The 11,319-nt window shown below is 38.3% G+C and overlaps 3 protein-coding genes across 8 annotated transcripts; 1 reads left to right on the top strand and 2 right to left on the bottom strand.

Moving 5' to 3' along the window:
• Positions 1-298: 298 nt before the first annotated feature.
• Positions 299-1,933, top strand: LOC130936344 (uncharacterized). Of its 3 annotated transcripts, none has more exons than XM_057866400.1 (4): positions 299-454; positions 608-736; positions 1,155-1,316; positions 1,488-1,929. In XM_057866400.1, exons 2-3 carry the CDS (start codon positions 643-645, stop codon positions 1,292-1,294), a joined length of 234 nt encoding a protein of 77 aa, XP_057722383.1. In that variant the 5' UTR covers positions 299-454; positions 608-642; the 3' UTR covers positions 1,295-1,316; positions 1,488-1,929. The 3 variants fall into 3 exon arrangements, with proteins under 3 accessions (XP_057722383.1, XP_057722385.1, XP_057722384.1); XM_057866402.1 differs by having other exon boundaries at positions 311-454; positions 616-736; positions 1,488-1,933; XM_057866401.1 differs by having other exon boundaries at positions 323-454; positions 612-736; positions 1,488-1,932.
• A 444-nt stretch (positions 1,934-2,377) lies between these two features.
• Positions 2,378-6,785, bottom strand: LOC130935319 (calcium-dependent protein kinase 29). 3 transcript variants are annotated; one of them, XM_057865016.1, is made up of 9 exons: positions 6,255-6,785; positions 4,859-5,047; positions 3,820-3,963; positions 3,584-3,736; positions 3,385-3,500; positions 3,117-3,284; positions 2,895-3,022; positions 2,709-2,808; positions 2,378-2,638 (listed from the first exon to the last, which is right to left on the bottom strand). In XM_057865016.1, the coding sequence occupies exons 1-9, from the start codon at positions 6,721-6,723 to the stop codon at positions 2,546-2,548; spliced, it is 1,560 nt and encodes a 519-aa protein (XP_057720999.1). In that variant the 5' UTR covers positions 6,724-6,785; the 3' UTR covers positions 2,378-2,545. The 3 variants fall into 3 exon arrangements, with proteins under 3 accessions (XP_057720999.1, XP_057720997.1, XP_057720998.1); XM_057865014.1 differs by lacking the exon at positions 4,859-5,047 and having other exon boundaries at positions 6,072-6,785; XM_057865015.1 differs by lacking the exon at positions 6,255-6,785 and having other exon boundaries at positions 4,859-5,954.
• A 383-nt stretch (positions 6,786-7,168) lies between these two features.
• Positions 7,169-9,349, bottom strand: LOC130935320 (glutamate-1-semialdehyde 2,1-aminomutase, chloroplastic-like). 2 transcript variants are annotated; one of them, XM_057865017.1, is made up of 3 exons: positions 8,756-9,349; positions 8,508-8,681; positions 7,169-8,401 (listed from the first exon to the last, which is right to left on the bottom strand). In XM_057865017.1, the coding sequence occupies exons 1-3, from the start codon at positions 8,936-8,938 to the stop codon at positions 7,334-7,336; spliced, it is 1,425 nt and encodes a 474-aa protein (XP_057721000.1). In that variant the 5' UTR covers positions 8,939-9,349; the 3' UTR covers positions 7,169-7,333. The 2 variants fall into 2 exon arrangements, with proteins under 2 accessions (XP_057721000.1, XP_057721001.1); XM_057865018.1 differs by having other exon boundaries at positions 8,508-8,668; positions 8,756-8,807.
• Between the last annotated feature and the right edge of the window lie 1,970 nt (positions 9,350-11,319).

Genomic DNA, 11,319 nt, shown 5'->3' with positions numbered 1-11,319 from the left:
TGATATCTGAGAGTCGTTAGATGAATCATCTAACGACTCTCAGATATCAACTTCACGTGAAGTCGACTTCACCTGAGTTTTTACCTTTTTTCAATTGGAAAATGATATCAAATTCTAATTTTGTTTTGGTAATCAATGTTTTTTTATTAAATTCCAAAACTCAGAAGGGTGTTTTTATTTTTGGACCGGAGTAGTGGTTTGAACTACATCATTACCTAGTATATTTTAGGCCCAATTCAGTCTAGATGGGCCTATTATTGGACAGAGCTCTAATAACGCCAACCATTATTGGGCTTCAGTGTTTGCAGATATTTGCCTTTATGTGCGCGGTGGTTGAGCTTCAAGCTTCCATGCCGTCGTGGTTGGCTGGTCGCCGTATTTCTCTCTGTAACCGACTGCATCTTTCTCAGCCCAGTAACACCAGCTTCGATATTCTCAACAATCACCATCACAGGTACTTCAATCTACATCACTCTTCTGCTTTGGTATTGTTCAATTGTGCATAACACTCTCGAAAACGTCCGAGCACACCATCTGTTTGCTGCAATGTGCAAACGAATGCATTATGCTTTCTTTGTGGCATCCTGATTCTGATAAATGCGCTTAGGTAGGAAGAGGTGAGTGCTGGATAGTTTTATCTCCATGGATCTGCAGGACTTCCTTCTTCGCGCTCGAGTCTTGAAGCTTTACAGGCAAGCATTGAGGATTTCTGCTCGAGCCCCTACTGCTGCTAAAGGTCAGCATTTCTGTGACATCTTAGTGCAAGTGTATTAAGCTCAAAATTTGAGCTCTGTAGTCTTGCTTCGTGTTTTCATAAGTACTGTAATGTGATTTATTAGGACCGCTGGTAAAGGAACTCAAGCATAAGCATTGAATCTTGAGTTGGGCCATTCTCTTTATCGGATTTTGTGATATAAAGATAGTCCTAATAGAGTAATAGGTTCTAATGTTAGTAATGAAATGATATATTTATGCATACGTATACTTGGATAATTTTACATTTGAACTTGATTAAATTACGGGACATGGAATGTTTGTGTAATTTGGTCTAGTCATCCAATGTCTACGTTGGATAGTCAGCATTGTTTGGCAGGCCTTACTTTGTTTCACTTAAAGTTTTATGAAACTGTTTAAGATCAAATGGAATGTGACAGATGAACTGAGACAGACAATTAGACAAGAGATGGAAAATAATCGGGATTGTAAAGACAAGCAAAGGATCCGATACCTGATTAGTGAAGGAATGGAAAGATTGAAACGACTGGATGAAATGCTTGATATGCAAGGTCACTGATGATCAAAGTGAATATGCACCGGTATGAAAGGAAATTTCTCCCCCTTTCCAGAAATTTTATAATATAATGTAATGTCTTGCATTATTATTTATTTATTTCTCCTCTATGAGGTGGTATTTCAGTATTTGGTTCTTTGCAGTGGTTATGCTTACTTCTGCTTCAAACTCTAACAGGTTTTACCATTTATTTCAGATTGATCCAAATTCCGTTGGCCTTAAGAGTTATGAGTCAAAAAATATGAACTGACAAGTATGTAAAAGCTAAACTCCTCTGAGAATTCAGTCACAGGGGTTGGACAGAAGGATGACACCAGATGGAACTTATTTTTATTCTATTAGTCTTTTGTTTGTTTTGAAAGTGAATATTGGATTTTCAAGTTCCAAACATGTATTCTATGTGAAATTCTTCATATGTTATCTTGATTACAAAGTATAATGGGCATATCGTCTCCCATCAATGTTTGACATCCCCATTCCAAAATGTCTCATCTTTGTCTCCTTGGATTCGGTTTGTCTTTATAAGGAGTTTAAAGTGGGAACTGGGAGAGGGAAAGGTTAATCTCAACAGAAGATTACCATAGCATGCTTTTCTATGAAAACGAAAAGGATGGTCTGAAAATTCCTGTTTTGGAGCTTGATTTGAAGGTCATTTGATAGTGTTTTACCTGTCATCGGCTACTAAAAATAAAATATTTTAGATGTGAAAATTTGGCATTCCCTTTCTTTCTTCGCAAACCAGTCTAACTGATCATATGTCGAAGAATTAGCCATGTGAGATCTCTTGCAGATGAAAGTGGTTTTGCATGATCTTAGCATTGATTACGTAAATTTTTCTTTTGATTTATGTGATACTTAAATTTTTCTTTAATGAGTAAATATAGTGAAATATTTGATAACTTCTTAGATATAATAAGTTTATAATGAAGTTAGCGGCGTCCATAAGCAAGTGCCATAAAAAAGGATGGTGAAACTTTTTTTTATTTTAATATGAATGGACTTAAGCATGAGTTGTTAAATGTGTATTCATGCAAGCTTCTTTCGAATCTTCTATCATTTTTGTGCAAATTACTAGTAAAGAGAATGTAAATAAATAACAAAGGTGCAATTACTTTGAAGCATATGTCTTGACTCTTGACATAGTTTTATTTATTTTCGGTACATGTTGCAATGTATTCACGTGAAACAACTTTACAAAGTAATACATGTTGAGTTCTCTCAAATTTTACATAAAAGTAGAGTGAACTCAGCAGATTATCGTGTTCTCTCTTTGCCGATAACCCCTTCATTATCCAATGTCCCCTTCCTCATCATAGCCACGAACTCCTCGTAGTTGATCTTCCCATCCTGCAAAATGAAGCATCACAGTGATGAATAATATGGAATACGGATAGGAAGTATATAATAATATCCGTACCTTGTCAGTGTCAACGTCATCAATGACTTCATCAATAGTTGCTTCATCTCCCATTTGATATTCAGTCAAAGCATGTCTAAGCTCATCTCTTGTTATGTAACTGAGGAGCAAGGTCAGGAAATTGTGTTGACCAACATATATATCAATGTGAGGATGAAATGAATGAATATATAATTACATACTGACCCGCTGCTATCCTTGTCAAAGTATTGAAAAGCCTTATACAAATTTTCTTCCTTCTCAAGTTTATGCCGATGCATGGTGGCAGTAATGAATTCATAATAGTCAATGGTTCCATTCTTATCAACATCAGCCTGCATGGCACGACATACATATATACAAATGCAAAATTGAAAGCATGTGTCTTTGTATAACATTAATATTATTTATGTGACTGAACTAACTCACAGCATCCATTAGCTGCCTTATTTCAGTTTCAGAAAGCTTGGATCCCAATCTGGACAAACCAGATTTCAGTTCTTCGAAAGTGATTGTGCCACTGCGATCCGTATCCATATTGTTGAACATTTGTTTCAGGCCCTTGATTTCTTCCTCTGAAAGGTTTTGTGCTATCACCTTCCATGTCCAAAGATAAAGTATTTGTCATATCACACACAAGAAATAATATACTATAATCAAGTGATTTTTCACATTTAGAATGGAATTGTAAAGGCACCTTTAAAGCAAGTTTCTTCATCTTGTTCATTGCTCTGAATTGTTTCATCCTACTTAAAACCGCATTGTCTATAGGCTTGTCAGATGCTTCCCCCCCTTCCTTCATCCAAGGGTGTTCTGATTCATATTCATAATGTGAATAACCTTAGTAACCATTATGATACATAGCTAGCTTCATACTGGAAATGAATGAAATTTACCAAGGGCAGCAGAAGCTGTGATGCGTTTCTTAGGTTCATAGGCTAACATTTTCCTGATCAAATCTTTTGCAGCAGCTGAAATAGAAGGCCATGGTGCGCTTTCTAGATCTAATTTCCCTTCCAAGATAGCATCAAAAATCTGCTTCTCAGTTTCTGAAATTGTCCAACAATGATAGTGATGAGTGAGTCCGAAACAGAGCGACAGAGGGAGGGTTATGTATGCACTTATTACTTACCACCCCAAAATGGGGGCACCCCGCTTAAGAGAATGTATAGAATGACTCCAGCACTCCACACATCTATCTCCTTTCCATAATTGCGTTTCAGCACCTCCGGAGCCACATAGTATGCACTTCCAACTATTTCTTTGTACACTTTATCTGTACAATTATTAATACACGTTAAGCATTGTTGCATCTCTATGTTATCAACCTCAAAATTAATTTGGCGCCCATTAGGCCATTATGCAATTGTTACTGTCACCACTTAATAATGGTTGCATGGCTAACACACTTTTTAATTAAGGGCTTGTTGCTGCTACTGTTGTGTGTATATATATAGTATCTGTTAACCACGTCCCAAAAGTCTTAATATCTTCTTGTAATGGAACTTGAATGGCAAGACATGATGGTCTACTAATAAATTGTAGGGTTCAACTCGAGTGTCCTGTACACACAAAACACACTCTCCTTATCTCTCTGCTTTTCTTTAGTTGCTCTTTTTTGCAATGGGAAACCGTTTACCCGTTGACTTGTCGTTATCATGCAGGAGGTCGTTTACTTAGGTGGTTGACTCGGACTTTATATAGTAGACTTGGTCATGCTCATCCTTAAAGTTTTTTCACCAAAGTTTCTTAAACAAACTAAACATTAAACAATATAATATAATATAATTGAGAAGTTGGAATATGAAATATCTCTTGCTCTAATATATTGACTTCCCTATTTGCTAACATTTTACGTCACTCTTAAGTATTCATTATACCATGTTCGAAAAGAAATTCTTATTTCCTCAGCATACAAAAATTTCTAACAAATAAAACTTGGGAATGCCAATAAATTATCATGTGAAGAACGAACCTGCCTACCTAAGTCAATTTTGTATGTTTGTTTTTGTGTTCTTAATGCTCTGGCTGCAAGCTGAGTTTTGGATGTTATTAATAATAAAAAATGGGTAAGAAAAATATATTATGTGATTTATGTGAAGATAGAATGATGATGAATATCCAACAAGGATAGAGAAGAGAGGAGACAGAATAATGCAAAAGAAACGAACCTTCTTCAATGAAGACAGACAAACCAAAATCGGTGGCTTTCAAAGGAGCATTGTGATCTCTACTAACCAACAAGAAATTCTCAGGCTTGAGATCCCTATGCATGACACCCATGAAGTGGCAAACATGAACCACATTGACGATCTGCCTGCATATGGAAGCAGCCTCCCTCTCAGAGTAACTCCCCCTGGCTATGATCCTGTCGAAGAGTTCGCCGCCGCGGCACAACTCCATCACCAAATGCACGTGCTGCCTGTCCTCGTAGGCTCCCTTGAACTCCACGATGTTGGGCTGCCCCGTCAGGTGCTGAAGGATCATTATCTCCCTCTTCACGTCATCCATCTCGTTCTTCCGCGTCACCTTTCTTCTCGCTATCGACTTGCACGCGTATTGTCTTCCTGTCGCCTTCTCCGTGCACAGGTACGTCACGCCGAACTGCCCCCTTCCCAGCTCCCTCTCCAGCCTGTACAATTCGTTTATGTCCGTCAAAGCCTTCCCTATGATGGATGACGACGAGGCCGCCTCTGATTTTGCTGGACGGTATGCTGGCACGCCTTGTTTGCTTCTGTTTGGCGGCGGCGGCGGTGAATCGGGTTCATATGAGATTGGGATTCTGTTATTACTTTGGGATTTAGGGAAGCACTGCCCCATTTAATTATATAATTGGGCACAGTAGATAGATAAAAGGCAACGAAACAAAGAGAAGCTAGCTAGCTAGCTAAGAGAGGATACAGAGATTAATTAGTTACGTTATGTTGGTTATGTGTGTACTGATTAAACAATCCAACACTATGGTGCTTTTTTGCATTGGCTCTCGCTTTGGCTTTGAAAAACGGATGAGATGGTCCTTCACTTCACTCCATCCTCACACACCAAAACAAAGCATAGCATCATTCCCTTCACTTTTTTTATCTTTACGCTCAACCCGCTTTATTTAATTTTGCGCATAGAGAGAGAAAGACAAAGAGAGAACCAGAGACCGATTTCGTGCTTCCAGTGCTACCAGAGATTCTCTATTTATATACCTAATATTATGTAGGAAATCCTTTATTACTATACACGCTTTTTATACTTATATTCTATCCTTTTGGTCAGACGGTCAATCACTCAATATATATATATATATATATATCTTCAAAAATGTTATTTTTAGACATAGTTTGTGATTCATCTCATTGTATGAATAGTTTTATCTTAAGATGAGCTATTAGTTACCTTGCTCAATGAAAACGGAGACGCCAAAATCAGTAGCTTTAAGGGGAGCAAGGGGGTCCTTAGAGGCAAGCAAGAAGTTCTCAGGCTTAAGGTCTCTGTGGATGACGCCCATGAAGTGGCAAACATGGACGACGGTGACAATCTGCCTCATCAAGCGGGCAGCCTCCCTCTCGGAGTAGGTGCCCTTGTCTATGATCCTGTCAAACAGCTCCCCTCCGCTGCAAAGCTCCATCACCACGTGCACGTTCTGCCTGTCCTCGTATGCCCCACGAAACTCCACTATGTTGGGCTGCCCTGACAGGTGCTGCAGTATCATTATCTCCCTCCTCACGTCTTCTATCTCTTCCTTCCTCACCAGCTTCCCTCTTGCAATCGTCTTGCATGCGTATTCCCTCCCCGTCGACCTCTCTATGCACAGGTATGTCACCCCTGACTGCCCTCTTCCCAGCTCCTTCTTCATCTCGTACATCGTATTTATGTCCACGTATGGCCTCCCCAGGATTCCTCCTATCTTTGACTCCCCCCCGCCCCCCAACTCTTCTTTCCGCTGCCTCTGCTTTGGCCGCGGCGGCGTCTCCGACCCTAGAATAATCGGAATTTCACGGGGCTTACTACTGAAGCAGTTGAACATCCTGAACAGCCCCAGTCCCATTCTTCTTGTTATTATTATTTCACCAATTAAGGTTTAGTTTCCAAGTTTCACTTGTATCTTAGCTTTCTCAAAATCTTTGGGACCTTGCCTATTATATATATACACAATACACCAATAATTTTTGGGATGCTTTCCTTCTTCCCTCGGATTAGTCTTAAGAAGCCCCCTATGCTTGTATTTCTGCAAGAGAACTGATTCCATTACTCTTCTCTTGGTATTGGACTACTGCTGTTGGAGTATTGCTATTATGCCAAACTAACTATCATTGAACCTCGCTCATAAAAAAAGGTATATTTATAAACGCTTTGGAATGCCATCAACCTACGCTTCGCATCTACGGGATTCTTAGTTTCTTACAACTTACTAAGATAATATTTGTTGGTGCATAAATGAATAATAAGTAAATCACCGTCCAAGAATTTCCTAGTGGAGTCAAAACATCACGTGCTAAGTTGAGTTAATAAGAAATCTTTAAAATTGTTTTACAGAAAATAAATAAATACAAAACTATATGATACTTGTATATAAATTGATATGCAAAAGCTGGAGTTGAAAACTAGTATATGCATATGTAACCATAAAGTATTGCATAATTACTATTATTGATTCATCATATGTTGCTCAAAACCTTATGAGCAGCTGCTATTGTGAACTGGATGTCATCAAGAGTATGTGCCAAGCTAGAGAAGCCAGCCTCAAACTTAGAAGGTGCAAAATACACACCTTCCTCCAACATACCCCAGTAGAACCTAGCAAACTTGTCTGTATCACTCTTGTTAGCATCTGCAAAATTGTTCACAGGTCCTTCTGTGAAGAAAAAACCAAACATGCCATTTATGTGACCACCACACATGGGATGCCCTGCCCTCTTCCCAGCTTCAAGAATGCCAGTAACAAGTTCGCCTGTTATTTTGTCCAAATACTCATAACTTCCCGGCTGCCTAATAAGCTTCAGAGTTTCTATCCCTGCAGCCATAGCCAAAGGGTTCCCACTCAATGTCCCAGCTTGGTACACTGGTCCAGCAGGTGCCACCATTTCCATTATATTCCTCCTACCCCCGTATGCACCTACCGGCAAGCCCCCGCCAATTATTTTTCCTAAAGTTGTCAAGTCAGGAACTATGCCAAAATATTCTTGAGCTCCCCCGTATGCCAAGCGGAATCCGGTCATAACTTCATCAAATATGAGGAGACTATTGTTTTCCTTGGTGATCTTGCGAATGGCAGCAAGAAAATCGGGTTTAGGAAGAATGAAACCAGAGTTTCCCACAACAGGTTCTAGGATAACTGCTGCAATATCTCCCTTGTGAAGGTGAAAGAGTTTCTCTACGGCTGATATGTGGTTGTAGGGCGCAGTAAGGGTATCAGAAGTGGCTGCCTGAGGAACTCCAGGGGAGTCTGGAAGTCCTAAGGTGGCCACTCCACTTCCTGCCTTGACGAGCAAGGAATCGGCGTGGCCATGGTAGCAGCCCTCGAACTTGATGATCTTGGGCTTCCCGGTGAATGCGCGAGCGAGACGAAGCGCCCCCATGCATGCTTCCGTGCCCGAGTTCACGAAGCGAACCATTTCTATGCTTGGAACTGCAGCGATGACCATTTGGGCTAAAGTGTTTTCAAGCAGACAAGGTGCACCAAAGCTGGTTCCTTTTTGCATTGTGTCAGCCAATGCTGCAAGTACCTGATGATGAACAAATGAAAGTCAAACGTGACTTTGCTCTGCTCCATGGACACATAGTCAACAGATATAATATGTGGTGGAAACAATAGAGCAGAAGAAAGGTAACCTTAGGGTGTGCATGACCAATAATTGCAGGACCCCAAGAACCCACATAATCAATGTATTGATTTCCATCAATGTCCCGCATGCGAGATCCCTTAGCCGACTCAATCACAATTGGTTGCCCACCAACAGATTTGAAGGCACGTACTGGAGAGTTCACACCTCCTGGCATCAAATCCTATTTTTTGCAAATTAATTAAAAAGTGGCATCGTAATAGTATTGAGTATGAATTGAATGTAAATAGTTAGTACCAGGGCAGCAGTGAAAGCTTGTTGGGATTTGGTAAGAGACAAGTTCAAGTTGTTATTGGTGTTATTGTCGTTGTTGAGTGACACCTGCTGCTGCATTCTGCAAGCACGCGAGAATCGCATCCTTGAGCTTGACTTGGCACCCGCCTGCGGAATACAGTAAAAACTAGAAGCACCAGCAGCCATGGATTGATCGCGAGAGCGAGAGAGAGAGAGCTGGTCAGTCAAATTGAAAATGGTAGTAGGTAGGGCACCTAATGCCTAAAGTCAAATTGGGCCATCGAAGAGTGTAGTTAATGGGATTGGGCTCGCTTTTCAAATTCAACAACTCAATTCAAGCCGAGTAGCAATTAATTTAATCAACAACAGCATCAACTAGATTCCTGCACAATCAGAGTAGCGATGAATGATGATTCAAGCAGGTTTCTAGCTGTTTTTGAAGCAGCAGCCAAGTCCTCTTTAGTTACTGTGATCTTATTGGAATTAACAATTAAGTGTGATCTGTTGTTGTGGTGTGGGTTGGTTTAACCGATCCGTACTAAACACAAAAATATATGGATATTCACCCAAACCATTTACTGCACATTTCTGTACATACCAATTTGGACCTTCAACCTTTTATATTGCTTTATAGTAAACTCAAATATACTCTCAAATCTCAATACCCTTGACCCAGAAATAAGGTCTCAATACCCAAACGAAAAGTGAAAACCATAAAAAAAAATCAGACTGAACAACATTCAAGTGAAATCATACATTAAAATAATAGTTATTAACTTATTATACTACCAAAAACATAGAAATAAAGTTCATATTAAAATATTCCTCCTGAAACAAAGCAGTGCAACTGTGCAAGAGTCTAAGTGCAACATTGAAATTTAAAATGTTTCCAATTAAAAAAAAAAAAAAAGGTTTTTGTCTTTTACCTTTTCAAAGTGAAACTTTATTTCATTTTGACGCCTCCTCCCATGAAGCTAAAGCTTATGCTTATTAAATTATGTTTGTTGTGTACTTGTGTATGATCAGATGTTGAAGTATAATCAAATTGATCATCTACGGCATCATAAAAATACATAGTAAGTTAGTAACTATTAATAGGTCCGTTGGATTTGTTTATTTTGAATGAACATCAAATATAATACGGTGGAGTATCAAACGTATCATCATTCCATATGGTTATGAATATACCTTATCAAGGGGATTATTAGGGCCTTAGGGGATTATTAGTGTATATATATAACAAACTATAATGCCTTCGGCCTTCCATAGTTGCATAGCTGAGAAATAGTCAAATATATTAGGTATCAGACAAATGACACAACAAAATATAAAAATAAAAAATAAAAATTTATATAAAATATAAAAATAATTGAATAATTTTTTTGAGAATTATAATTTTTTTATATCACAAAAAGACTACAATAACACTCTCTCTTAACAAAAAAAGAACACACTTCTCTCTATCATATATAGAAAAAAACTATTCAAAGATATATTATGTTATTCAATCTGGACGACTTGATTTAAATGAATTAAAGAAAAACTCAATTTATAAGTGAGTCTCTTCGATATGAATTATCCGTCAATTAGAGGTATATAATTCTTTTCTTTTTCAACCATTAAAAATTCTAAGGTTACAAACTAGGATTGTTTATTACCTTTCATTTTATTTAGTTATTATTTATTTATTTATTTTCTAAAATTAGCTTTACTAATTTTCACAATCTTCCACTTAAAGCTAATTTTGATAAATTTTCAAAATTCATGTTGCTCATGTATTCCATAGGCCGTATGAGGATCTATACTATTCAAACTTTTCTGTATTGATTGGTTTTATCATGGCATTTGCTAGGTTATCTTTAGTATGAATCTTCTGTACATCAACACTTTCTTCTTCTACTACTTTCCGAACAAAGTGATATTGTACTCCAATGTGTTTTGTTCTTGAATAAAAGGCAGGATTCTTTGCAATGTGCAAGGCACTTTGACTGTCACAATATACAGAAATCTTCTGTTGTTTGTGCCCGAATTCTTCTATCAACTTTTGGATCCAAATAGCTTCCTTGCATGCTTGTGTAGCTGTCATATATTCAGCTTCTATAGTAGATAAAGCTACAACAGTCTATAATTTAGATAGACAGCTCACAGCTCCTCCAGCAAGTGTAAACACATAGCCTGTAGTAGATTTTCGTTTATCAAGATCACCTACAAAGTCTGAGTCGACATATCCATTGACAATGAATTCTGATCCTCCAAAACATAATGCAACTTTCGAGGTCCCTTTGATGTATCTCATGATCCTCTTAACAATATTCCAATGCTCTTTACCTGGATCTGCCATAAATCGACTTACCACTGCAACTACTTGAGCAATATCTAGCCTTGTACAGATCATGGCATACATAAGACTTTCCACTGCTGATGCATATTGTACTCGAGACATTTCCATCCTCTCTGCTTCATTACTAGGGCACATACTTGAGAATAATTTAAAATTCATAGGAAGTGGGCTTGAAATTGGCTTACACTCTTGCATGTTGAAGCGTGCAAGATCTTCTTCAAATAAT

This window comes from Arachis stenosperma, chromosome 6 (genome assembly GCF_014773155.1).
Source record: "Arachis stenosperma cultivar V10309 chromosome 6, arast.V10309.gnm1.PFL2, whole genome shotgun sequence".
Lineage (NCBI taxonomy): Eukaryota > Viridiplantae > Streptophyta > Magnoliopsida > Fabales > Fabaceae > Arachis > Arachis stenosperma.
The sequence above is the reverse complement of the archived record's forward strand: the minus strand, read 5'-3'. Positions and strand labels throughout refer to the sequence as shown.

What these genes read in the sequence shown, in the direction of transcription:
- LOC130935319 (XM_057865016.1), bottom strand. Translation starts at nt 6,723, where the DNA reads ATGGGACTGGGGCTGTTCAGGATGTTCAACTGCTTCAGTAGTAAGCCC. An exon ending in GTCTGTCTTCATTGAAGAAG is followed by an intron (nt 3,964 to 4,858) that starts GTTCGTTTCTTT and finishes ATAATTGTACAG; the next exon opens with ATAAAGTGTACAAAGAAATA. An exon ending in ATGACGTTGACACTGACAAG is followed by an intron (nt 2,639 to 2,708) that starts GTACGGATATTA and finishes TTCATTTTGCAG; the next exon opens with GATGGGAAGATCAACTACGA.
- LOC130935320 (XM_057865017.1), bottom strand. Translation starts at nt 8,938, where the DNA reads ATGGCTGCTGGTGCTTCTAGTTTTTACTGTATTCCGCAGGCGGGTGCC. An exon ending in AAGCTTTCACTGCTGCCCTG is followed by an intron (nt 8,682 to 8,755) that starts GTACTAACTATT and finishes TGCAAAAAATAG; the next exon opens with GATTTGATGCCAGGAGGTGT. An exon ending in TTGGTCATGCACACCCTAAG is followed by an intron (nt 8,402 to 8,507) that starts GTTACCTTTCTT and finishes GTTCATCATCAG; the next exon opens with GTACTTGCAGCATTGGCTGA.
- LOC130936344 (XM_057866402.1), top strand. Translation starts at nt 643, where the DNA reads ATGGATCTGCAGGACTTCCTTCTTCGCGCTCGAGTCTTGAAGCTTTAC. An exon ending in AGCCCCTACTGCTGCTAAAG is followed by an intron (nt 737 to 1,154) that starts GTCAGCATTTCT and finishes GGAATGTGACAG; the next exon opens with ATGAACTGAGACAGACAATT.